Source organism: Prosopis cineraria, unplaced genomic scaffold (assembly GCF_029017545.1).
Source record: "Prosopis cineraria cultivar Desert tree isolate PC_DT_omini unplaced genomic scaffold, ASM2901754v1 PC11, whole genome shotgun sequence".
Lineage (NCBI taxonomy): Eukaryota > Viridiplantae > Streptophyta > Magnoliopsida > Fabales > Fabaceae > Prosopis > Prosopis cineraria.
Window position 1 is genome coordinate 13856683 of NW_026555342.1, and position 27298 is coordinate 13883980.

At 31.8% G+C, this 27298-nt stretch overlaps 2 protein-coding genes across 2 annotated transcripts; both read left to right on the forward strand.

Moving 5' to 3' along the window:
- Positions 1-527: 527 nt before the first annotated feature.
- On the forward strand, positions 528-6467 carry LOC129285352 (protein DUF642 L-GALACTONO-1,4-LACTONE-RESPONSIVE GENE 2-like). The gene is made up of 3 exons (XM_054920994.1): positions 528-688; positions 4931-5428; positions 5758-6467. Exons 1-3 carry the CDS (start codon positions 589-591, stop codon positions 6339-6341), a joined length of 1182 nt encoding a protein of 393 aa, XP_054776969.1. The 5' UTR covers positions 528-588; the 3' UTR covers positions 6342-6467.
- A 12298-nt stretch (positions 6468-18765) lies between these two features.
- Positions 18766-27112, forward strand: LOC129285535 (la-related protein 6A). The gene is made up of 11 exons (XM_054921275.1): positions 18766-19092; positions 19844-19925; positions 22590-22684; positions 22767-22838; positions 22913-22992; positions 23080-23161; positions 25261-25308; positions 25399-25464; positions 25530-25673; positions 26178-26274; positions 26438-27112. Exons 1-11 carry the CDS (start codon positions 18856-18858, stop codon positions 26566-26568), a joined length of 1134 nt encoding a protein of 377 aa, XP_054777250.1. The 5' UTR covers positions 18766-18855; the 3' UTR covers positions 26569-27112.
- The last annotated feature ends 186 nt before the right edge of the window (positions 27113-27298 follow it).

Genomic DNA, 27298 nt, shown 5'->3' on the forward strand with positions numbered 1-27298 from the left:
GTTTCATTTTCAATCCAAGCAAATCTTTTTTATTTTTTTGTTTTTGGTCCAAATCCAAGCAAATCTTATCGTTAAAGGGTCAGTCTTTTTTTTTCTTGTACCTTTGAAAAAATTACACATTGAAGATAAATACATTTAATTTTAATATTATACTCTGTTTATAACAAAATTACGAATTATTTTTTTAAAAATTAAATATTTAAAAAGATAACATATTTTTATCTTTTAAAATATAATAATTATTTTTTAAAGTTCCTGTTGAATATATAATTTTATATTTATTTTATAAAAATAAATATAAAAATATAAAATTAATTTTAAAATAAAAAATTATTTTATTAAGAAATAAAATTTGATTAAAAATATTTTTTATTTATTAAAAAGAGAAAGCAAAGCTTTATTCTCCTAAACAGGATAGCAATTAAATAAAGCTGTTTGGCCATTGATTTCAAATTAAAATAAGAAGCAAAAAGGCATCGGCACTGGAATCTTTGATAAAAGGCTCACTGTGCTTCCAGAGCTCCTCAAAACCAGAGAATTGGAGCAAGTAGCAACACCGCCGAGAGAGAGAGAGAGAGAGAGAGAGAGATGGCTCGGAGCTCCACGAGAATGAAATTGGCCTGCACATTCCTGCTGCTTCTCCTTCCTCATTTGGTTACCAGCACCACGACCACGACGGCCGAAGACGGTAACGTCCTCTACCTTCTCCTCTCTGCCTCAATTTAAGGGCAGTGATTTTCGTAGCTTCCATTCCCCCACAACATCTTGTTTCAGAAACCGGTCGTCTCATTTTTTTTTTCCCGGTTCTCTTGAGTGAGATCTGAATATCTGGCACAGTTCAACTATGCAAGCTCTAGGTTCTCCATCGTTTCTTAGTGATTATAGTACTTATTTCTTGGATTTTGGTGGCATTTCATTCCGTTCTCTAGCTTACTCCTCTGACACGAAGACTGCTGTTCAATCATCGTTTTTCCTTGGAGCCTTGGAATTTTAGCTGTGTATTTCAAGTGTTCGCGAAAAGGCTCCTAGAAAACGAACTGAAGGAAAATCATTGATCCATTTCTTAATAAGAAGTATAATTCCTTGAGTATAATTTCTCATCAGCAATTTGGTTAGATTAGGTAGCACTAGCAGGTTCTTGGTCCACAACATGATTCAAGAGCTATATGCTAGTTTTAAACTTCAAGGTTCAGATTCTGAGAGTTCTTTTGCCAGATGACTGAGCTATCCTTAATTGAGAGAATATTTTAAGATCGAGGAGCAGGAGACTTTTCCTTAATAATCTTGAACTTGAGTTGAAGATTGCTTAGAAAATAGAAAGCCATTGAGGGGACCCCATCCTACTTTAATCATGATATGAACTGCTTCACCATTTTGGCATCTTCTAGGTCATAACTCATAGTCATTCTGTTCAAACCCAGAAGCCCCACCCTCTCTCCTGATTTTACCACATTATTTTCTCTTGATAACGCTAAGGGCCCGTTTGGCTATAAAAAGTTCTTTTACGATGTGATGTTCGTTATTTCATTACATTATATTCTTTGTATTAAACGGATCCCTATCAGTTCTATCTGTCCCTTTCAGATTTTCCACCGAATTTTTATTTTTATTATTTTTCTTATGATTTCTTATTACCATTTCACATATCGTGATTTTTATATTTTAAGTTCTTGCGTGATATAGAAATTGAAATCCGTCAATGGCTCCAAATTTTCTATGATGGGTGCCGGACTATCGGTTATTTCATTTCTCACTTAAGTTTAACTAAATGTTTCTTTACATCAATTTTTGATTAAAACTATAAAAGGAAAAAAAGTTTGAGAAATAAAAGTGGATTTTATATAGGTAATTAGAGTTGTTTCTGTGTAATCTGAGCTCAAAACAAATCATTTGATTTCTGGCTTGTTGAATAATGCATTTTTTATGTTGTACATTATTAATCATTAATGATAATTGAAGTGAAAAGTAATTAACCATGTCTAATGATAAACCCTAATAAAACCTATTATTGTACGACGACCTTTCTCACTATCCATAGGATGGGAAATGATCTTGAGGGGGAGAGGGTGTTTGCTTTTCCCTTCTCCCCGTTTCCTCTCATCACCTTTAAAGGTATGTTTGGTTGGAGATTTTAAAAGGATATTCTCTTCCCCTTATTTGATTAAAAAATTTTAGAAGGGAGGGGAGCCAAAATAACCCTTCCCCTCCCTTTTAAATTTGGGTTTTTTGGAGGGGAGTTAATATTTTAACTATTCCATCCTTATATATTCTTTTAATATTATAAGTATATCCATAATTAAAAAAAATTTCCCTTCATATCAGATTATATTTCACTTCTAGAACTCAATTGACTTCATTGAATTTTTTTTAACAAAATTACAGTTTATCATATTTTATTATATGTTTAAGAGAGTTATTTATTTTTTTGTACAAAAATTGTTATCATTATAATTATTGGTTTAATTTTTTTATTTATATATTGACAAGACAGGATAAGAGTGAATTTTTAAAAAATTATATAATTTAAATTAAACTGTAAAATTATTTTCTACAAGAAAGAATAAAAAAAATTAAACTAATATATAAGGATATAATAATAAATTAATTATTACCTTCATTTCTCTTCCCTTCTAAATTATACAAAAGATCATTAAAAACACCTCCCCTCTCCTCTCTTCCAACAAAATCAAATAAGGTAATATTAGAACCTTTTCCTCCCCTCCTCTCCCCTTCCTTCAAACCAAACATAGCTTAAATTAAAATTTCAACTGATTAAATTTAATATTTAATAAAATTATTAGTTTAATTTTATACAAAAATATATAAATAAGTTTAAACTATTAAATCTTAATCTAAATAATTTAAAATTATAATATTTTATTTATATATTTTATATAAAATAATAATAATAATTTTATTAAAAATTAAATTTAAATTATTGAAAAGTTTTGACCTAGGAGTAAAGAGAGGAATAAGGAAAAAAAATGGAGAGACGGAAAAATGAGACACCCCTCCCCGACCTCGTGCAAGGGGCCTCACGGAAGGGAAGCGAGCCCCTAAGTCCTTGTAGTACCTTTTAGTTTAATAAACCAATGATGTTGTCGTTTTGTTACCGTTCTAGTACCCTTCCCTAGGCAGCTCTTCTAAGAAAACACGTTTTGCTTTTTTTAAGTTTTTACCTCAGTCAAAATTGTAAGGGCTGGGAGCGGGCAAGGGGACCCACGCGCTTTGGTTTATGCTGGAACCTGGGCTGGGATGGACCACAGTTTTATTTGTTCCCGTCGACATCACAATTTGTCGTTTAGCCTTGGGAAAATCTTCCCTTGCAGTACTGCATTGCTGTGACCTGGTTAAGCTAGTTGGCAATGGCAATGAAGGGTACTTCTTTCTGAGGATTTTGATGCTTTATGTGGGGCACCTTATCATTTCGCTTATTATGATTTGAGGTGAAACTGCCAAACGGGTGATCTTGATTTCATAACGAAGCTAAAGCATCCTTCGTATTTAATTGTTTTTCAATATATTATACTGCACATCATTATTTTGTTTTAGTCCACAAAGAATAGTATATCATCTTTCTCACATTTGAATCCCGTAGTTGGGATAGAGCCATACAAAGAGCGCAGCTCTTCATACCTAGTAGTTATTGCCCAAGAATGGGAAAAAGAATTAGAGGGTAAAGACTGTCATTTTGTATTTAAATTTGCTAGAGTTTTACAGAATAATTTTTGAAATTTGTTAATGGATATTTTTGCATTTTCAAATATGAGTAGAGAATGTTCATTTTGCATCTAAATTATTAGATGAAATTTTGATGTCTTGACTTTTTTTAAATAATTTTGATAACTTTTTTATTAACTTGAAAGAAAGAAAGTGTTAAAAAAAAATCAGTTAACCCTTATGTAACAGAACAATAATTTGATTTAAACTATAAAAGAGAACAGAAGATTTGTCAATAATATTGAATGCAATCAATACTGGCATTGCTAGTTAGTTATTAGATGAATTTGGCATGTGGGTGGTGATTTTGTTGGGACCAGTTGTTGAGCAAAAATTTTGTTGCCCCTACTACCTCTTGAATTTGTCGCGAGGCTGGACAATGAAGTTCGCCCCATCACTTAATTAGTACATTCTTGCCTCCATTTTATAATCTACAAACTTGACTTTATTGTGTCATACTTTTAGTTTCAAGAAAGACCATTCATGAATCACTCAGAAACTTAAATCCTCTTTTGGATGAATGTACAAATCAATATAGATAGGGACAGGAACTATGATATAATCTGGAACACAATAACTTACTTTTATCTTTAGAAAAATAATAATTCTGTGCATTTTAAAATTATTTCAAGTAAAATAATGGTTTTTCTTAAAATCATGAAGAAGATTAAGAGTTAAGAAATGCACAACTTTTTCATCACATGATAAGATAAACTTCCTTTAGTTAAGTACATCATTCACGCTGTTGCTAACCCTGATCATGGATTGAAAAGCATCCCTAGAACTCTGCAAGTTCAATGCAAGAAAATACAGATGTAATTTATTAAAAAAAAATAGATTAGCAAGACTTTTCTTTTTATTTTTCGGGCAGAGTCTATGATTGGGTATATTTGTGGCCAATGATTAGATGTAATGTACATGTTATAGTCAATGTCAATATAAATTATAAAATATAAAAGTATATAGAGTTGTACCATTCATTATTCAGTATTTATAGTCTGCAGCTTATTTTGAGCCTCTGCAATATTCTAGCTAGTTAATGAAAAATTTATCTTATCATGCAATGGTAAAAGCATTTGGCCTAATAAAAGCAGAGTGTTGTCTAGCATTGTGAATGTGATCATTAACTGAGTATTCCTGGTTACGCAGTGGAAAATTTGTGCATTTCTGATTTCTATTTGTAACTATAATCATTTCAAATTAATAACAGGCCTAATCCCCAACGGAGATTTTGAAGCATCCCCAGCAAACGGCTTCCCAGGGGAATCCGTGGTGGAGCGACCCACAGAAATCCCAAGCTGGCAATCTAACGGCACCGTTGAGTTAGTAGAGTCGGGGCAGAAACAGGGCGGGATGATCCTCATCGTACCGCAAGGTAGACACGCAGTGAGGCTCGGTAACGATGCAGAGATCAGCCAGGAGATCACGGTGGAGAAAGGCTCCGTCTACTCCATCACGTTCGGCGCAGCTCGCACGTGCGCCCAGATGGAGTCGTTGAACGTGTCGGTGGCGCCTGCATCACAGACCATAGACCTTCAGACAATGTACAGCGTGCAGGGGTGGAACCCCTTTGCTTGCGCGTTTAGCGCGGAGGACGAGAAGGTTAGGTTGGTGTTTAAGAATCCCGGCATGGAGGATGACCCCACTTGTGGGCCCATCATTGATAACATTGCTGTCAAGAAGCTCTTCACTCCCGATAAGCCCAAAGGTAATTTCACTCGCTTTTGTTTTTATTTTTTCTATAAACTATGGCGTCCCTTGTATTCTTTGAAGTATGAACACATTGCTCCAGCCTCTAGATAATATAGTACAGACTTCTTATAATTTTCGTTGATACTGATTGATGATATAATAATAAATTATTTTTCCGAACATGAAAAAGACAAGGATGATTATATTTACCAAGTTTGCGTAATTCTAGACTTTTTACAATTACATTTGTCTCAAATGCTAAACGAACAAACCTTGGCTGTGAATTTATTTGGTCAATGCTGTTTGGTAAGAGTAATTTCTGTTTTGTATTATTTCACCTTGCAGAAAACGCAGTAATCAATGGAGATTTCGAAGAAGGACCGTGGATGTTCAGGAACACTTCACTGGGCGTTCTTCTTCCCACCAACCTGGATGAAGAAACCTCATCACTGCCTGGCTGGATGGTGGAGTCAAACCGGGCGGTCCGGTACATCGACTCGGACCATTATGCAGTGCCACAAGGCAGGAGAGCCATAGAGTTGCTCTCCGGAAAAGAAGGCATAATCTCTCAAATGGTGGACACCAAACCAGACAAACCATACACCTTGACCTTCTCCTTAGGTCATGCAGATGACAAGTGCAAGCAACCTCTTGCTGTGATGGCCTTTGCAGGTGACCAAGCTCAGAACATTCACTATACACCAAACTCAAATTCTAGTTTTCAGAGTTCTAGCCTTAATTTCACTGCTAAGGCTGAGAGGACCAGAATTGCCTTCTATAGCGTGTACTACAACACCAGAAGCGATGATATGAGCTCTCTTTGTGGCCCTGTGGTGGATGATGTGAAAGTCTGGTTTTCTGGGTCCAGAAGAATTGGGTTCGGTGGGCTTGGGCTAGGCATTTTGGCGTTCATTTGGTTCTTGGTTTAATTTTCGTTTGCCTTATTTGGGTCTATGGTTTGCCTTGTTGTCTAGGAAAATCAAAATGCATTGAAGTGGATTACATAGTTGCAGGCTTTTTCTTGCTTATGATCTTTTGATAGTCTCTTTTCCCTTCTTGCATGGTATTGCCATGGCCTTTTCTCTTTCTCATTAAAAAAGAGTATTAACTCTTTCCCTAGCTTTCCATCTCCATGTATTCATTCTAAAATAGGAAAAAATATAATAATTTTGGCACATGTCCTTTCAAATTACATAATGAACCACCAGGGAAAAATTAATCAATATAGAACCAAGAGCTAGTAGGATCTAGCTAAAGAGATTAGTTTTTTATTATGTGGCTAACTTTGAATGGGGTTAAAGATATAATAAGCAATTAAAAAAAACCAATTTAGAATTGATTCCAAAAGAAGATTCAGTCATTGTCAACCGAACATAAAAAAATCAGTGGTACGATAAAGAGGGACAGCAAGAAAAGTAAAGATTTTGGCCCAATTGCAGAAGGAGGATCTGAGCTCTTTTACATAAATGGAGATTTCCCAAATCCAAACTGTACCCACTTTCGAGATTTCACTCCTCCACGGAATCCATCTGGATTCCCCAAAAAAGTATTAGGGAAAACCACTTAGGAGTGCCACAGAAGTTGACTAACCATTTCCAGGTCCCAGGAAATAGACAAATTCTTTTGCAGTCACAGACACTTTAAGTGTGAATAAGTTTGGACATACAATGACCAAAATATCCTCCTGGATTAAAAAGGAAAAAGAGATCGAATGAAAGACCAAATTGCTTGCGTCTTCTTAATCTTCTAGCTATAATGGATATATACTTGCATCTTCTTATCTATTATTGTTGCATTTTCGGCTGTTAAGCGAGTTCATCGTATGGGGCTGTGAGATTTTTTTGAGATAAAAAACAGAGCTTCGACCTTACCTTATTCAAACATTCGACGCGTTAAACTAGAAAAAAGTTGAACTTGTGTTGTTTACGGATCTTTCCTCTTAATCATGTAACTCGTGGTTTTATTTGTTGTGGGTAGTTTAGTGTGTGTTTGATTTTTAATTTGTCAAAAGTTTATTTGGTGAAAGTCAATTTTAATAAAAGTCAATTATTGTAATAAAATTTATGCTTAAATAAATTTTTTTAAAAGTTAGCTGGATATACTAAAAGCTGTTTGAATTATGATCGTGAAATGTGATTTTAAATGTATAATTATTAAAAAGAATATTAATTTATGATGATTTGTAATTTTTATTATACAAATGTAATATAAGATTTGTAATTTTTATTATATATTAATGTTAAAAATTAACATGATTAATTATTCAATTTATAATGCTAAAAACTTGATATCTAATTATTATTATTGAACTAATAGTTATATTTTTAATGAATTAACTATTTTTTAAATAAAAGAATAAGAGATTAAATTTGAGATAACATGGTCAAATAACATCTTACTTTTCAAATTCACTTTTCAAAAGATTCAAATAATTACATTTCTTAAATTTACTTTCAACCACTGTTTAAATGTACTTTAAGGATATGTTTTTTTTATAAAATATTTTACTCAAACAACTTTTAACATTTTAAAAGTAAAATTTTGTTTTATAAATATGAAACGCAAGCAACCCAAATGGGCCCTTAGTTTAATGCATTGTGGCTCCTCTCTCTCTCTCTGTCTATATATATATATATATATATATCTATCTAAGCGCATATGTCATTGATCTTTCACTATTTCTCCATTATTAATGGTGTATGCAAGAATCTGGTTTTATATGAATGTGATGAAAATCCCCTGTTACGAAAACAATATATGTTGTTAATACCATAAGCATCAATTGTACTTAAATATGGTTGGGGTAGTTGCTAATGTGAGCTTTTTAGTGCAGGTGGATAGTTTTTGAAGAATAATAAACAAAGATCTTTATGAAGTGCAAGGTTAACAACTACCCATGAAGCATCACAGCAAATGCAATGGAAAGAGATAATTTACCACAAGTTTTCTTGCAAATGAATCTTTTCTGTACATACATATATGTGATTTAATTTGTATATGTACCTAGACAAACCTAGATACAGTATGAAGATATTTATACGTGCAACCGTTAAAGTTTTTTATGAAATGGTTTATCAATACGATGTAATTACATTAAAGATGTATGTAAAGTCGCAACATATTTTGGACAAGCTGTCACTTTACATAGTATAACCACATTAATTTGCCATTTTCTCTTTAACTTGATAAATTTTAACCTGTCAATACCTTATACATAAGTTGTTATGTTGTCATTATTTAGTTGTCTTATTGCCAATTTAAAGAATAGATAACTTGTTCACTTTTAAATGAAATTATTTCACTTCATAAACTTTTATTTGTCATTGTATTCTACATAAGTTGTCATTTTGCCCTGGTATATTATCATTATCATTAATTTTGACCTATCAATATCCCATGCATATATTGTTATTTTTCTTTGTCATGTTGTCAACATCTGTTGCCTTGTTGTCAATTTAAATAAGAGGTAATTTGTCCATTTTTAAATGAAATCCTTCCACTTTATAAATTTTTACTTGTCATTAATTATCCGACATGTAAGTCATCATTTTCCTTTATTATGTTGTCATTATTCATTGCTTTATCAGTTTAAATAACAATAACTTCATGAATATATGTTTCTTGTCAATACCTTATGCATAAATTTTGTTATTTCCTTTTGCTATGTTGTCATTATTTGTTGCCTTGTCAATTTAAACAGCAAATAACTTTATAAATTTTTATCAGTCAATAGCTCATGCATAAATTGTCATTCTCTTTTGTCATGTTATCATTATACTTGTTGCCTTGTTAATTTAATCAATAAATAAAACATTCACTTTTAAATGAAATTCTTACACTTCATAAATTTTAACTTGTCAATACCTTGTCTGGAAGTTGCGATTTTAAATTGTCACTTTAAAATGAGCAACATCTCTGCCAATCAATTATGATAAAAAGGATACCATATAACTGAAAACAGTAACAATAAATAGAGAAAGAAAACCATGTTTGGCAGACAGGGCATTAAAGCATTAGAGTAATGATTGTGATATGCCTGAAATATAAAAGTTAAAACCATGAGATTTCTTGACTTCAAATTCCTACTCAAATTAAAGTAATATTGCCTCTTATTTTGTTAATCTATGCCGCTCTAGTAGAGAGCTCAAACTCATAAACCTTGTTTGGTATAAAGATATGAACTTTAAGGGATTGAAATTAGGATTAGAGTTGGGATTGATACTTTAAAAATATGTTTGGTATGAAATAATATTTAGATGAAATACTTGCCATAATTTTATTTTATAACCTATCAAAAAATATCAAAAAACTATACTAATGATCCCTATTATTAACTAAAAAAATAGTCCCAAACTCAAATCTGGTGAGCTTCATCTTCAACCTTATATCAAAATTGAATCTACCTCAATCTCCAACCAAATGCGAGAAGATGTGAAGGCAAGCAGGTTCAAACTAGAACTAGTGCAATGGAGATGGCAACGAGATCAACTTGCCATGGAGGCGAAAAATACACAAATTTGAACTTAACACGGGCCCTCAATCTTGCTAACAAAACTCAATGTTCTTTTTATGTTTGAACTCAAAAAATATCTAAAGGGAGGGAGGAATGAAAACTACATAGATATAGACTTGTGACTAGTTGTTCAGAATTGCAAGGGAGGGAGAACTCATGACTCACTGTCAATGATAGTGGAAGGAAGATGAACACAGATTTTGCGAAGTCAAATTACTTGAACTCGCCAATGGAAACTCAAACTTGAACTAGTGGGAGGAAGATGGAGGGAAGGGGAAGGACGTTGCTTTGGGGACAACAACACCAGCAAAAGGAGGCGACTATGGTCGAAGGAGCTTGGCTCCCCGAACGGTGATGGGTGGAGGGTCAAGGAGAGAGACGAGGGAGGGAGGATGAGAAAAACAGTTTGATCACAAAATAATCAATCTCAAAATTGAGTTTCTAATACAAGAGGGTAATAATATTGAATAATCCTAAGTAGATAGGGTTGAGATTGACATTAAATTTTTCAATACCTTATACTAAACATAAAAAATTAGTATTGATTAGTCTCAATTTTAGTCCCATCTCTTAAGTCCTTTATATTAAACAAGGCCATCTTTTTTTTTATTGAAATTATATTCATAATTAAGTAGCATTCATTAATTTCCTTATATTACAGATAAAGTTGTCATGCTGCATAGTAATTGATATAGGGCTCTTAGCTTCTGCTAGCATGAGATGCTTGCATTACATATCCATTTATCACTTAAAAAAGTTGGCTTCAAATGGCTTAGTAGCTTTTCTTATGACATGTCATGAAGTTTGATCAAAGTAAAGCTAAACACATCCTTTAAATAATTATTACCTGAATATATTCAAGAATTCAAGGAAGTTCGGGGTTGTGTGCTTGTTTAAAAAGATAAAGATTTTTTATCCTTGAGTTCCAAATATTCTAAGCTTCAAGCACTTTGACATTATATTCAAGAATGGTTTAACAGCAAACACGAGCTCGTACACAGAGAAACTGAAAGGAGGCGTCATCGTCGAGCTCATACACTGTCAAGCCATCGACAAACTAACAGAATTAAGAGATATAGGATGAGAGTGAGAGTTCGAGTGTGGGTAGATCTTCGAGAAACGAGACTGAGCGGACAGCGAGGGGGTTTTGCGACGATTTTTTTTTTTTAACTAATGGGTATCATGGTCATTAAACAACGTATCTTCTTTACAGTTAAGGACCCGGAGGCCTCACAATTATTTGTATACTTGATGGGACTTTCCTGTAATTAAAATGCTTATGAGAGACTGTACAGTAATTCTGCCAAGGTATTACGAATGAAAGAGTCGTTAACTTTTGCTTAAAAAAAAGAGAGAGAGCCCTTAACAACTTGAGATATATAATTATGGGTTAACTTTTTTTTTTTTTTTTTTTGCGAAATGCCTGGCATTAACTCCACATGTCCCCATGTGTGTGTGTTTTTTTTCCCCATGTGTTAGAGTTGACGGATGACTAACATATGGGCATTTTAGCTCCTTTAAAAAATAGTTTATAAGAAAAAAAAATAAAGATGCGTTTTTACCTTTAAAGTATTTCTTAAAGAGTACACAGCACCTTAATTTTTTTTGTTAGAACAATTTTACTCTTAAAATTATTAAAACAGAATATTTTTATTATTTTTGTCAAATTTTTTATCAGTCAACATTAGAAGTTTGACAGAAAAATAAAAAATATTCTGTTTTAATAATTTTAAAGGTAAAATTATTTCGATGCTCTTCGAAAAACATTTTTAAAATAAAAATGCACCTTAGTCATAAAAAATGTCATATTTATTAGCACAAGAAAAACTACGCTCCTCAAAAGAAAATAAAAAAAAATGCACTTAACCATGTAATCATTAATCAATATCGACTCATCTTTTAGACATCGCTTGATGGACGAACTACAAAAGCTATCGTCCTCGTGCATAAAAAAATTCAAATTATATTAAAATCTATGAAAATCAAATGATATGTTTCCAGCTAGCAGCATAATACTACCTCAGTACCCCATTTAGAAAGTAGATAACTATTTTATATAGATTAAGAAAATTTTTTAGATTATTTATTTGTAGAAAATGTGCGTTAGTTTTTCAAAATACGTACCCCCTTTAATACGTGCAATCAATATAATTTGATAAACTATAAATTTGAGAGACAGGGTTTTGACCAAAAATTCTCTTGAGAGACAGGGTAAATTGACGACTTATATTTAAGCCAAAACAAACCCTCTCAACTATACTTAGGGGATAGGGAGAGTAACATGTTAATATGACATCAAGTAAATAAACAAGAATTAAGTAATACAAATTAGTGTTAAATTATTTTTATATAGTATATTGATTTTAATTGTTCATTTTTGTTTTAACAAAAACTTGCAAGATATGTTGTTATTGAGTGTGTCAAAAGAGTAAGTCCTACATTGCTTGCTTACAGATAGCTCCAAGAGTATATTCCCCTTTGTCCTATTTAAAAATTAATTTCAACATATTTTATTAAATTAAACTTTAAATCTCATCAATTCTTTCTTAAAATTTGATAAGTTTTCACTTTTACCTTAATAATTAAGGACAAAAAAATTATTTTTAACATTTAATAAGGGCAAAAAGGTAAAGATAAACATAAAAAATGGTGAAGTGACTTATAAATATGATCAAAATTAATTTTCTCTCTCTTTTAAGTACTAAAGAGTGAAACTAGGCTAGCAAATGAATTTAAAGAAGAATTGGTTTCGCGTGTAATCATAATTGAAGACAAGTCAATTATCCCTTACTCGTGAGTTCAAGAGGTATTAGACTTTTGTTTTTATCAGATTTGTTTTTGTTTATGTTTTGAATTTGAATGAAGAGTTAAAGAAACAATTATGGGGTTTTTACCATGCATTTAATTGATCTTAATTTCTCTTTAAAAATCTTAAGCAAGTTTTTTATGAATACGCAATACCAACATTCAGAAACAAATGAATTAAACCAGAGTAATATCTCACTACTTTTTTTTGAAACCGGTAATTTAATCATAGTTTAAGGCTGTCCAATATTCACATGGTACATGCTTATAAATATCAAAGTGCGCACTTAGCGCCTAGCTTAGAGTTTTCGAGCCTCTTTCTCTGATGTATTGTTGTTCTACTTGAATTTATTTTGCTAGTTTTCATTATGTTATGTCCCTATCTATTTTGTAAAACGAGTTTGTTTCATGAAATGAAGCTACCATGTCATCATTGATATGTTAGAATAGTTCTTGAAATAGTATCCTTATACAGCTACATTTTCACTCATTGCTAATAAGTTAAAAGTATTTTCAATTTGTAATATAATATATTATATTTTTTTTCTTGCTTAAGAAAATATTAAAATATGAAAAGTACACCATCGAAATTGCCTGGAAGAGTGTCACACCATCCAACATTGAAACTTTGGCCAAACTAGTTTTGCCAAAAAAAAACAAGAAAAGAAAGAAAGAAAAACACTTAGTCAAAAGTAGTGGGTTTGATTCTCCCCAACGGTATGGAAATGACTTGAATTTTGGTCCTGCATCAGCATCAAATCAATGCGCAAATCCACCACCACACGATTATCTCGTATCTCATGCGATAACCTTACTTTGCGATTGATCTTTGTTTTTACCGGAAAAGTGCTTTACAATCCAAGGAGATACATGGAATTGGGAAATGAAGTGTAGAGATAAAAGTGAAGTCTTTACTTGTCTTTTATAATTCGTTATATTAAAAATAAAACTAATCAACATTATCTGCATTTTTTAAAAATTGTGAGACATGTAGGTGAGTTAGATCTCAAAAATTGATCGAGATTATAATAAAACTCATGACTCAAAAAACATTGACAGCAATATTTATAAATTACCTATGAATGAAATTATGAAATCAATGATTAAATTTATATTCATGTTATTGGAAAGCATATCATATCAGATCAGTTGTTTTTTTTTAAAAAAAAAAAATACAAGGACATGGAAAATCTATGTAAAAGTTGAAAAAAATCAGGTCATATTAGATTCCATAAGGAATCTGTATTTTGAAAGCAGATGATTGTAAATAATAAGGTCAAGATTATCTCGAGAGGCTAGGTGAGCGAGCATGTTTACACATCTGTTTGCTTTCCTGAACGTGTGTTCGAAGGTAATGATCTAATCTTTCATAATCAAAATTTTGACTCTGTTGATAATTTTAAAGAGAGAATGGTTATCAAAAAAATTATGTTGAATAAGTTAGAGTGCTTCCACAAAATGAAAGTGAATGTTGATTTATTAGATCAGTTACTTTGTCTATAAGCTTTCATAAATTTTTTTGTGGAGATTTTGTCACCAGAAGCATTGCACAGAATTCTGCGCAGTACAGAAAATTATGACTGTACAAATGGTTTATCTCTTCCTAAATCTATCCTAAAATACAATTTAAATGACGCACGCTGATTTGTGCTTTGTTCCACGGGAGATGATGAAAAGGGGTTTTTTCTTATTTGTTTCCTGTAATTATAGTCATTGGGGGAAATTAAAAACTTGTTTGGTTTATATTTTCATTTTTTGTTTTGCAACACAATTTTTGAAATTATATTTTAAAACAAAATAAAAAGAAGATTTGTTTCGCTACAAGCAAAATAAAATAGTAATTGCTTATGGTAATTATTAGTTTAGGTAACTGTAATTTTCAACAATCAAGTGTAATATATTTTAAAAACAAGAAAAATAAAATAAAATAACTTTAAGATGTTTTTATTTTTTTAGTAAAACAATTTTATGCTTTCATTTGACAGTAAGCCAGATAAAACTTTTTTTTTTTTGGTAATAAGCCACGTAAAACTTTATAAACATATAAAGATCAATATCTCTGTGTTTTCATTTATAGCTATTCTCATACACACTTATATAAATATAACATACGCATATAAACATTTGATTTTCATTTGTCTGAGATTTTGCAAAGAATATTTTAAGCCTCATAAGAAATAATAAACATTTAGTTTTTTTTTTAAAAAATTAATGGTTAAAACCAGGACGGATCAAAGACAACAATGTAGACTTTTTAATTTTTTTTAAATTTTTTTATATTATACAAGCATTATATATTTTTAATCCTCCTAAAATTTATGAAAACTTTATAATATATATGTTTTTTTAATATTGGCCCTTTTTATTTTTAAATTTTGGTTCCACCCTTGGCGCTGAAGACAACAATGTAGACTTTTTCAAGTAAGTAAAATATACCAAAAACCTCTTCTTCAATGGCATCTAAATATCTCATCGAAAAGGAGAGGTTGTAGTTTTGAACTCTAGTGTAAGCAAGTAGTGTGTGACTGTCTATCTCACTTTTTTTTTTTAATGGGGAATGATTAAGTTATGCTTAAAAATTTTAAAAATAAGTAAAATATATTTCCCATTATTATTAATATTATCAGCCACATAAAAAGTAAGTAAAACTTATAACATGAAAGGTACATTTTTTTTTTACCCAATGAAAGGCAATTCAAATTTATTCAATTATTTAGTATTTATTTTTTCTAGTCTTATTTGTAAAACATTTTTTAGAAGTAATTTTTAATTTAAAATGCAGGACACTTTATAATATTTAAATTATTTTTCAAATTTTATTGTTTTTTAATTAACATGAAAGCATTTACTATAATTATATTATTATTAAAAGTCAAGGATTAAAAATGAAGTATATCTCTATTTTTTATATTAAAAAAACTAACTTTTTTTAATGTGTGAGACGATTGAAAATATCTTATAATAAAAATTAAAAAATATACTTTAAACATGAATATGCTTTTTATTAATTTAAGATTGTATAATTTAAATAAAAACAGTTACGAAGAACAAAATAATAATATATTTGACCAGAAAATGAACAAATAATATATATATATATATATATAAAATTATCACATTAAATAAAAGTATTGGACAAAGATTAAAAAAAACTATTAGAAATAAATTGTTTTTAACAGCATTTTTTAGGGACCATAAAGAGTATAACATCTTGAAAAGTTTATGTGAGGATAATTGAGGTTGATTGGGAGTGAATTAACAAATTTTGATTTAACTATGACCGATCATGGAAATCCAAGGCCTGTGAGGCCTTTAGAATCCAAATTATAGGTCTTGATCAGGTCGTAAGAGTGATTGGGCTTTAACAATGTCATTTACATTTCAAAGTTATTCAACTATAACATATTAGGTTTTAATTTCTTCATTTTCTCACATGTAATTCTGCTATTAAAAAAGATAAGATATTTTTTTAGGGTTGAATATTAAAAAATATAAAGTATTTTTATTTTTTAAAATGTAATCATTATATTTTTTTTTAAAAGTGTTCTTATTGAATAAATTACTTTATATTTATTTTAGGGTGTAAATAGAGGTAAATATAAAAAATAAAATTAATTTAAAGATAAATAATTACTTTATTGAAGGTGAGATTCGTTATAAATGCCTTACATTTTTTAATAGAGGAAATATATTTTTTATTCTCCATCCTCTTAATAGAATATAATTTTTTATTTTTTCTACCATTTAATTTATATAATGTCAATTAACAAATCATACACTAAAATTTTTACTATAACAACTCAATAAGTTGACATTAATATTTTAATTGAAATAAAAATTTTTATTATTAAAATAAGAGTAGAGAGAAAAAACAGTTCAAAATGTTCCGTTTCAGATTCTCAAGGATTATGTGCCTGTTTGGTCGTGCCACAAGAATCAATTATATGTACGGAAACCACATTGTGGACAAATACCCAAACACCCTCATTTTTGCCTAATTGATTGTCTTGCGGTTGATTGCGTTGTGCGGGAAGCAAAAGAAGAGTTACTTATCAATTCCAATTATTGCCTTTAGTTGCATTTATAAAGTGTCAGACACCCCTCTCACCTATGCGCCTCGTGATAGAACTGAGAAAATGGATCGATCATTAACGAGCTTGAATTTAAAAAGACCAATTTGAGTTCTATTTATAATCTTGAAATGTGAAGCTCGACTCTTGATGTAGTGGGCTCAGAGTATGGTAGAATTTAAGTTTTTTTAATTATATTTATTTTTTTAAAAAAATTTTATTAAATAAAAAATTACTTCATTATAATATAATACTCAATTAAGAAAAAAATAAGAAAACTAATTAAATAAACATCTAAATGAACTAAAAACATAAATAAAGTGACAACAAGGCAACAAGCAATGGATCAACTAAACCAACAAACTTTCAATCTAAATCAAATAAGACTGAGGGATTGAGATATGGGATTGAGAGATCTAGATGAATCAGGAGATTTAGAATTGTATTTTTGTTGGCCTTTCTTCTTCAGCAAATATGGGCTCACATGTGATGTGGAATAATATTTAATTTAATTTTTTTTCAAGTCCAAAAAAATCAAAGTCATAAAAATTGATTAAAAAAAATATACAAATGGACTTAAATGGGTTAGCTTTTGACCCTTAAGAATCAGCTGTTTAAGCTCAAAATTAAATGGGTTAGCTTGTCTAAACTCAATTTACCATTTTAATGTCATATTTGCAAGTTCCGTCATACTATTATACTAGTTTAAATGGGCTGAGCTCAATGGGCTCGGTTTATTTTCTCGACTTTACTCGTGAATACTCTCAACTCTTTTTCCTCTTCCTCCTAAATGTTTGGTTCTCCATACTCTCGATTATATTATAATATTAATGACGCATATTAAATTACTAGTATTACTCATAATGCAATGTAATTTAAATTTTAATATATAATCAATATGTGTGTGTGTGTGTTAAGTAATTATACAAGTTTTACATACTCCATTCGATCCTACTTATAAGGTACAATTTGAAGATTTATTTAATTTTATCTATAAGTCACGATGCAGCTTCTTAGATAATATTTAAAAGATATTTTTAAAATTATCATTCATAAGAGAGAAAAAGTAACATGATATTACTTTTTAGATTAATATAGAAACATATTTGAAATTTTACACATTTATATTCCTTGTACTTTTTTTTTATATTGACATTGGTGAGGATAATAATATGACTTACAAAGATGACCAAAGGAGTATATGACTAGTATATATATTTTATTTGTTAAATAAATAAAAGCAAAATTAATAATATCATATGAATCTTTATTAATATCACATCTAAAATTAATTCTGACTGGATCATCCAAACATTTTTAATTATGTCAAGATTAATTTCAGAAAAATAACATCCAAGCAAATCATGTTATAATTGAATCAAAATCAATCATATTAATTAATTTTTATAATTATTTATACACAACTAAAATTCAAACAGATCTTATATTAAAACTGGCTGATTTAAAAGTGATCCAAAATGAGTCAATTTCCCAAATAGGTTCATCCCTGATCCTCTTTATATTAAGGTGTGGTCCAATCGGGTTGGATCTTAAAACACTAAATATTATCATTTTTTTAATGGAAATTTTTTTCGAGATTATTTAAAATATCTGCCAAATACTCTCTCTGATTCACTTTATTAATCATCTTTTAAAAAAGTAAAATGATTCATTTTATAAATCATTTGATTGACAATGATGTTTTATTTCAAATGTATAAACTATTTTAAAAAATAAGAGAGAGAAAAACAGAACAATAATATTATATAATTTATTTTTTTAAGGGTTATATTTGTAATTTTATTTTTTGTTGTATTTTTATTATATTAATATTAATAAAATTGATAAAAATAATTTATGAATGGAATCGGATACGGCACAGAACTTTTTAACAAATCGTGCGTGGGAGTGAAGGCAAGAAACGTCAGGAAGGGCAGGCCTCCTATAAAATGATCCAACGAAGTAAAACGCATCAGAGCAGGAGACAGAAAGGGCGGGTAAATTCCTTCCTTCGTTCCTTTCTCCGGGGTCTCTCCTCTCTCTTTCTATTGTCAAATGGAAGGCGAAGAGAGGGTCAGCTCCGCCGCGGCCCCCGACTCCCATCCATCGCAGCTGCTTCACGATGACGGTGGTTCCGATCCCGCGGATGAAGTCGCCGAGCTTGAAATTCATTCTCCGTTGTCGGACGAAGAACAAGATCAAGAGCAGGAGCACGACCAAGAACACGATCAGGATCACGCAGCTGAGACGGTTACCTCCGTGGACGATCTCAAGCTCAAGATCATTAAGCAGGCAAGACAATCTGTTTCTTTTAGAAGTTTTAGTTAACCTATTTTCAAGAAACTGCTTATCATCTTCTGTGTAATTTGCTTTTAGTGCGGAATTGGCTTTGTGGTGTTTGATTGCTGCGGAAATGCTTGGAGAAATGGGAGATTGATTGAGCAGAATGGTGTCTTCAATTTATTTCGACATCATTGCATCATTTTTTTATTGTTGAACTAACTTATAATGTAATCCAGTGTGTTCTTTTAGATAACCGAAAAAATGGAGGATCATTATGAGATCCTGACTTTGAGTTGAGAGGGAGATGGAAAATGACGAAGGAAGAAAATAAAAGATCAAGCTTTTCGATTATCAAGAGAACATATAAAACTAAAAAGCTCAAGCTTCAATACAAGCTGATAAGATCATAACAAACTTAAACGTTACATTTTTATGGATGAATTTTCTTTTGAGTAACCAGATAACTTGACAATGAAGGATTTGAACTTATTCTATGATAAAAGTGTTATTGCGGACCTGGAAGTCTTAATCATTTATTTGAGCACTTGAATTAGGGCTTTTTCATCAAAAGGAATTATATATTAGTATTATAATACTCAATTATTCATTTTTGCTTCTATCTTAAAAACATATTGATAAGAGATAAAATTTTAAATATTTGTCATTGTTCGGTGCTTGATCTCTTCTCTACTTCATTACGCCTTGTTTTAGTTATTACCTTATCACTATGACCTTGCTGAAATTCGGTATGGATGTTCAGGTTGAGTATTATTTCAGTGATGAAAATCTGCCAGCTGACAAGTACCTAATTGGTTTCCTCAGAAAGAACAAGGAAGGCTTTGGTTAGTATTTTGGTATAATCTGATTTCAACTTCAGCATTGTTAAAATTAGATTTATGATATATTTTGCCTAACTTATTCAAATGTGTTCTACATCATGCCTTTTGCACCCTAAAGACTTCTTCCTTTTTTTGAGATTTTCTTTTCCGAGTGAAAAATATATACTGGTTTCTTCATAAAAAAGTATATGTTAGTTTGGATAAAGTGGATAACTTCTTGTGGATGGTCTATATAGAAGTCAAGCGTTGAATATTCATCTGTCTTTGAAACCCCTGCTTTTTTGATCTGATTCTTTACACTAGTGCTTAAGAGTTACTCCTTTGATAACAAAGTCATTTGAGAATGTCAAGATGTTGTATATTTCAATTTTTATTGGAGACTTGTGTATGTGTGGTTGGTATTATGTGACAAAAGTTACTGGTTTACAATAGGGGATTAAACTCATTACCTTCTTTTCTTATTTTGGTAAATGATAGAATCAAAAACCATCTTGTTAGTGCAAGACCGATCTTGCAGAATTTCTCCATGATCAAACATTCTGCTGAAGTTTGAGTCGTAGAGTGCACAGATAAAATCTCTCTGATGCAGAACCAGTAGCAATAAATAGAGAAAAAGTATGAAGGGAAGGAGAATGAGGGAGATGTAGAGAGAAATAGACAGGAGAGACAGTTGATAAGCCAAGAGAACATTATTAATAATGAATCGAAAGGATACTTCAACCTTAATACAAAAGCATAATCAAATTTAAAATAGAACCAATTAAATAAGGAGCCCATTTTTAATTCTTATAAGGAAAGCATAAGGAAAGAGGTCAGTTCTTGTGTAATGAAAAAGATTCCTTTCATGGATTTTCTTGATGTGGAGGAGGGACTAACTAGGGCTGGATCTGAGGCATTTGTTTGTTACAGTCTATCATGAAGGATAAGAGAATAATATTTGAGGGCAGATAGAGGGGGACAAGTGAGGGAATTTAGATCCAAGTTGATAATTTACCATCTTTAGTAAGTTACTCACAAAACAGGAACTAGGAAGTACGTAAAAATCTCTTTATGTTTTTGGGAAGCAGTCCAATTCTTATTTGGTGAGGATTAGGGACCTTGATTTATTTTTCAAGTAACTAACTAGTTGAAATAGAAAGAATTGCAATGCTCTAATCATTAAGTAAACCCAATATCAAATCAAATATGCCTATTTAGTGTTCATAATCAATATCATTATGGGCATCTTAAAGTCATGTTTCATTAGTTTCAGATATTGTTCAGATTTTATTATTTTGACTAGTGAAATCAATTTTAACATGTAAAACTGGACACAAACTATATATATGAAGTTCTAAATGCTTTTTACAGGAGCTTTGGTAAATTTGATTTAGCTAGTTTGTTACTTTAGCCTAATATTTGTTCAACTTGATTTTAAATATTTTGACGGAACATATTCAAGAGGAAATTCCGAAATGTATGCTCTTCGCGGATGATATAGTTCTTATAGCAGAGACAAGAGAAGAGGATAATTGCAAACTTGAGTTATGGAGGAGGACATTGGAGTCGAAAGGTTTTCGTCTGAGTAGAAGTAAGACGGAATATTTATATTGTAAATTTGGTAAAGGAATATTCGACAATAATTTGGAAGTGAAATTGGGAGATCAAATTATACTTCAAGTGGAAAAGTTTAGATATTTGGGAGCCATTATTCAAAATGATGGCGAAATCAGTGGAGATATTTTACATAGAATTGAAGCTGGGTGGTTTAATTGGAGAAAAGCTAAAGGAGTTATTTGCGACCGTAAGGTGCCTAATAAACTTAAAGGAAAGTTTTATTGCACTGCTATCAGACCGGCAATGTTATATAATGGTGAATGCTGGGCTCTAACGGGACAGCAAGAGCATAAAGTTAGAGCAGCAGAGATGAGAATGTTACGATGGATGTGCGGACATACACGTAAAGATAAAATTCGAAATGAGCACGTACGCGAAAAAGTGAGGGTGGCACCTATTGAGGAAAAAATGATAGAAAATCGGTTGAGATGGTTTGGGCATGTACAAAGAAGACCAAGGGAGGCATCATTGAGAAGAGTGGAACATATAACTTTGAGTCCGATTAAGAGAGGTAGAGGAAGGCCTAAGAGAACCCTCGTGGAAGTTGTTGAACGCGATCTCTTAATTAATAATATTCCTAAAAACTTGATAAATGATAGAGCACAATGGCGTCTTGCAATCCATGTAGCCGACCTCACCTAGTGGGATAAAGGCTTGTTGTTGTTGTTGTTACTTTAGCCTAATATGAGGCTTTTTATATGAAAATCAGGACTCTTGTTGGTAAGAATACCTTTCATCTTTATTATCTTGATGTGGCCTGAGCCTGATAGGATGTCGCTCTTTTAGCATTGTCATAGTAAATGCATATCTATCTTCTGTTTACTTACATTATATGCTTTTGGTTATTATTAAATGGTTGGGTGGCGTGAATACATGGGAAGGATATTTCTTTGCTTTCCTTTTGACTGTAATGGTTAAGGAGACATCTACTACTTTCCGAACGTTTTTTTAATTGTTTAGTTGATCCAATACTCCATATAATGCATGAAATTATCACATTTATTTGTTTATAGCTCTTTTCATGTATACTTTTATCCTATCGTGTAATTCTTACTTACTTTGATCATGCAGTTCCTATATCAGTCATTGCTTCTTTTAGAAAAATGAAGAAGCTTTCTCAAGATCATTCATTAATAGTTGCTGCACTGAAGGAATCTTCCCTACTTGTAATAATCCTCTTTCCTTCTTTTGTCTATATAATTCCGTATTTGAAGTTTTATGGGAAATTTTCTCTTGTCGAGAATGTAGGTTGTCAGTGGTGATGGGAAAAGTGTTAAGCGGCTCAATCCATTTCAACTGCATGAAGCGAGGGACCCTAAGGTTTTTACTTCAGGGAGAACTAAATAGTTATTTTCATACTATTCATTTTATGTAATCTCATTCTTGGGTTCTAGTTTTTTACTGTTCTGGTAGAAAATTTGCCTGAGGACCGCTCAAAGGAGAACATTCAGCATATTTTTAGTGAAGCTGGAAAGTATGATGTCTTCCTCAATTTATGTTTTAATCTTGTTATCATGGTGCTTTTCAGTTGCTTAAGTTTTCAGTGTCTTCTGAAATGCAGTATAAAGCAGATAAGCATTCATGATCCATGTGCTATTGAAGGGTCTCAAAAATCTAGGAAGCAGAAGATGATTAGTCGCAAGGTAGGGAATCAGGTCTTGTTGTATGCTTAAATTCTTGTTTTGAAGATTTGAACTGTGTTGGGAGCAGATGTTAACAAGTAAAACTTCTAGAAAGATGTTAAAATTAGTTATATGAAGTTTTGTAAGCTTAGGTGACTAGCCTGATTGGGTCCAGCTCAACTTGCCAACATAAAATGCTGGAAGGTCCGGAGGTGCGGGAAAAGAAAAATTATGAATTGTCACATCCTTAAAGAGAGAAACAAGGGATATATAGCTTTTCATTCCTCTTAGGAAAATAGATTTGGCCTTTTTGGAAGTAGAGTTAGATATGCATTGCTTTTTAGAAATTAGCAGTCCAATCTTGAAGAACTGAAGCAAGCAAGATTCATCATGTTATAAAATATTGAAATCCTTAGATAACTTGTTTGGAGCAAGATGTTTAAATATTTCATCTCGGTGTAGAAGATAGGAGTTTTATGTTATCAGAAAGACCTGACAATTTAACAAGCTTTCTCAATAGAGGCTGAAGTGTTTCTCTCAAAGGGAGGAGAGCTCCAGAGAAGTTTGAGGTCAGCTTGCTGGAAATTTAGATAAGAGCGGATCAAGTGATAATTCTGGAAGAATGAGTTAGATGTTCTTCTGGCAGAGGTATTTTCTCAGGGTACTTGGAATTGCTGCAAGACATTTTAGGAAGGAAACTAGAAGTTTTTTTTTTGGGCCCAAGGAAACTGAAATTTATAAACTGAAAGGAATATTGTAGACACCCTTACACTTAAAAAGAAGATTTTGAATTTGTGGAACAGATCTAGGATAATTGACCCTAAATTTGCAAGACAATATTGAATGACTTTGCTGTGAGGTCAACAGTATGGTTTTCTTTTTGCCTTATTCAACTAGGAGATCAAACTTTCCTAATTTTGTTTGAACAGTGTAATTAATGATTTAGTTTCATAATTCTGGTTGCTGTAAATTCTTTCCTCTTCTTCCGATGAGAGTTTTAAATGTTTTGGTACATAATATTTCTCACTCTTTGGGAATTTAGGCAGTGAATTAAAATATATATGGGGATCAGGGTATGTAAGATCCACGATTGATCTAGAAATTTTAAGTTATTAATGAAAGCACAATTGGTAATTTACCATGAAGCCTCTTATTCAGGCATGCCAAATTCGCACATTGTTTGAACTGGCATGTATTTCATGGGAATCTCTTGTCTTCAGGCACATCATGGATGTCAGTGCCGTAATTTATATCTAATTTACGTGTCTAAGATACCCAGGAACTTATTTGGATAAAAGAGTATGGTCTGCCAACCACGTCCTTGGTATCCAGTTGCAGGTTAAGGGTTTGCTATAGACTAGCCCGTTTGCCTCCTGGTAGAGCATAGTATTTGCTGAGTTTTATGTTGGCAAAATTGAGAAAGTTTACCATTTCCCATGATCTCAGCTATTAAGAAGAGGTTAAAGAAACGTGATTTTAATACTGCTTAGGACATGGAGATTAATCCTGTATGCTTAGGACTTCAGTACTCTATGACACAAAATCTACAAATTTATGTTGAAAAATATGAATATTCATGTTCTAAGTTATTCCTTTATTAAGATTACAAAACAGATTGCAGCTTCTTTATACAGGCACCTTTTGTGGGTTCAGTCAGATCAATATATTTGGTGCTATGATGACTTTCAATATACTTGAGATACCTACTTGTGGGGGAATATTGCTGCTTGAGTTGCAACATTGAAGTGTCATTTGCATCTTTTACTATGTCATAGATGTATCATATTTCTATTCTTTTCTTTTTTTATTTTTTCCTATCCGTAGTTTTGATAATGCTGACGTATGAGCAGGACAACAACTTACTAATTGAACAATTGCGTTAATTAATTGCTAGAAGCTTAGCAATTTCAGTTATTTTGTTGTAAAAGTTGTTTCAGTTTTTGTGGAAAGTATCCCAAATTTTGAGATGGGACAGCTTTCTTATCTATTCCTTTTTAAAACTATCCATGAACTCATTGCAACATCTGGGCATTTTATCGTACCTGTTATATTCTGCTCTTCCATCGGAATTGGTATATGCTTATTTGTTTTTCACTTACATCATCATTCTACACGCGTAGTTACATGCTCTTGTGGAATACGAGACTATTGAGGCTGCTGAGAAAGCTGTGAGTTTTAATTTATATATTATAGTTATAATATCTTTTGGTCTTTGTCACCATCATTATTAACATAATGTTCATGCTTTCTTAAATTAGGCGGCTACTTTAAATAATGAACAGGACTGGAGGAATGGCATGCGGGTTAAAGTTCTTAAGAAAATGGTTAGCCCCAAATTTATTTCCGTTCTTTGAAAGTAAACGGTGTTGACGGTGATTAAATTATGTAGACCAAGCATGGACACAGAAAGCAAGCTTGGAAAGGGTCTGATTCTGAGAAGAATAGCACAAGAACTAGCCGTGTATCTGAGTTAACAGGAGATGAGGAGCATCATAGCTCTAATGAGCATAATGAAGATACACATGATGAAGAGGTTTGCTTTCTTACAAATAATTGTCGTTAAAATGGATTCTTTTATTGATATAAAGCATCTAGTTAATTTGTACCCTCTACGAAGTTTTACAATTTCTTTCGAACAAGCACCTGCCAATTATTATTTATCGTCTCTTCTGTGGAATCCCCAACACCGCCCCCTTCAAAAAAAAAAATCAAATCTTCGGACGATTGCAAATTTACAGCAAACCTATTATCCTCTTTTTTTTTTTTTTTTTGTGCAGTCATTGATGGACGCACAATACAAACTGATTGGGGAAAGATTTAGGTCCTTTGTCTTATTTACTTTATATTCTTTTCTCCAATCAAGTCAAAACAAGTAGATTTTAAAGTTGTTAATAAGAGTTTGTTATGGAATAAATAATATATAAAATATCTTCATGTCTTAATTTAATTGAAAACAAGCACTTTAAATGTATTAGTTTTCTTCAACTGATAATATGATCAGTTTAGATTTGCTTATGTTGATTTCTTTTCATTGCAGGATGGAGGAGAACATTTGTCGAAGGATAGAGGCGGGCAGAGAAATCGAAATAGGGGGTGCTCAAGAAAACATAAATATCGAGGCATGCATGGAATGGGTATGTTGCATTGCAAAAGCTACTTCTCGAAACCTTTTTCCTTGCTCTCTCTAAATTTTGGGTTCTATCTGGTTAAACTTGTATATTAAAGGGGAAGCCTCTCTTGTTGATAACTTGTTCGCTTGGGACTGAACCTAACAATTAAAACCGTTGCTACCCTCAGGCCATGGAAGTACTTCATCTTCTCATCATGCCACTGAAGCACCAAAGCCACCTCCGGGACCAAAAATGCCCGACGGCACTAGAGGATTCACAATGGGCCGAGGGAGGGTTCTTGGATCCTCTCCAAGTTAGAGATCCATGGGGTGGTGATCTTTTAAGATGGAGCTGCCAATTCCAACTCGATACCGATACTAAATACAAATCGACACTTGATTATATTTAAACGCCATATACTATATATGGTCACTCGTTTATCGTGCTTGTATCACAGATTCATGGCATTATGGATCCCATGTCAATATGTTGCGAAACTAGGACAAGCTTTGATGCCAGATGTAAAAAAGATTATTTTGGACTTTCTGTCATTTGTATTGTTCTGTCGGCGTGTTTCTAGGAGTCATCAACGTCCAAGGGATGGTTTCACTGCTAGTTTTGGTGGGCTCTATCTTGTGAGATTCATTGTTGCTCTACTTGCTAGCAGGCATATGGCCAACTAGATTTTTTGTTTGCTTGTTTTTGTTGGCCAAAAATTCTAAAGGTTTTTATTTCATTGTTTATTTTATATTTCTGATGAGAAATCTCTGTACAGAATATCATTGTGATCAATGAGATGAAAATCCGTCATCCGTGTTCCTAGACAGATTTCTATTGAAAACATTCCTTTCTTTCTGCTCAATTGAAGGTTTCGGTCTCATGAATGTCTTCAAGTTTAAATAGTAATACGCGCTTTGTTCATCTGTTATTAAAGTTTGGTTTTCCAGGTTTCAGTTTGGCTTTTTCCTTGTGAGTTTGATCCCAGTTCCTATATTTTTCGAAAAGTCAATTCTGTCTTTTTACTTCAATTTTTTATTTTTATAAATAC

What these genes read in the sequence shown, in the direction of transcription:
- LOC129285352 (XM_054920994.1), top strand. Translation starts at nt 589, where the DNA reads ATGGCTCGGAGCTCCACGAGAATGAAATTGGCCTGCACATTCCTGCTG. An exon ending in GACCACGACGGCCGAAGACG is followed by an intron (nt 689 to 4,930) that starts GTAACGTCCTCT and finishes AATTAATAACAG; the next exon opens with GCCTAATCCCCAACGGAGAT. An exon ending in CACTCCCGATAAGCCCAAAG is followed by an intron (nt 5,429 to 5,757) that starts GTAATTTCACTC and finishes TTCACCTTGCAG; the next exon opens with AAAACGCAGTAATCAATGGA.
- LOC129285535 (XM_054921275.1), top strand. Translation starts at nt 18,856, where the DNA reads ATGGAAGGCGAAGAGAGGGTCAGCTCCGCCGCGGCCCCCGACTCCCAT. An exon ending in ATGAAGCGAGGGACCCTAAG is followed by an intron (nt 22,839 to 22,912) that starts GTTTTTACTTCA and finishes CTTGGGTTCTAG; the next exon opens with TTTTTTACTGTTCTGGTAGA. An exon ending in AAGATACACATGATGAAGAG is followed by an intron (nt 25,674 to 26,177) that starts GTTTGCTTTCTT and finishes TTTTCATTGCAG; the next exon opens with GATGGAGGAGAACATTTGTC.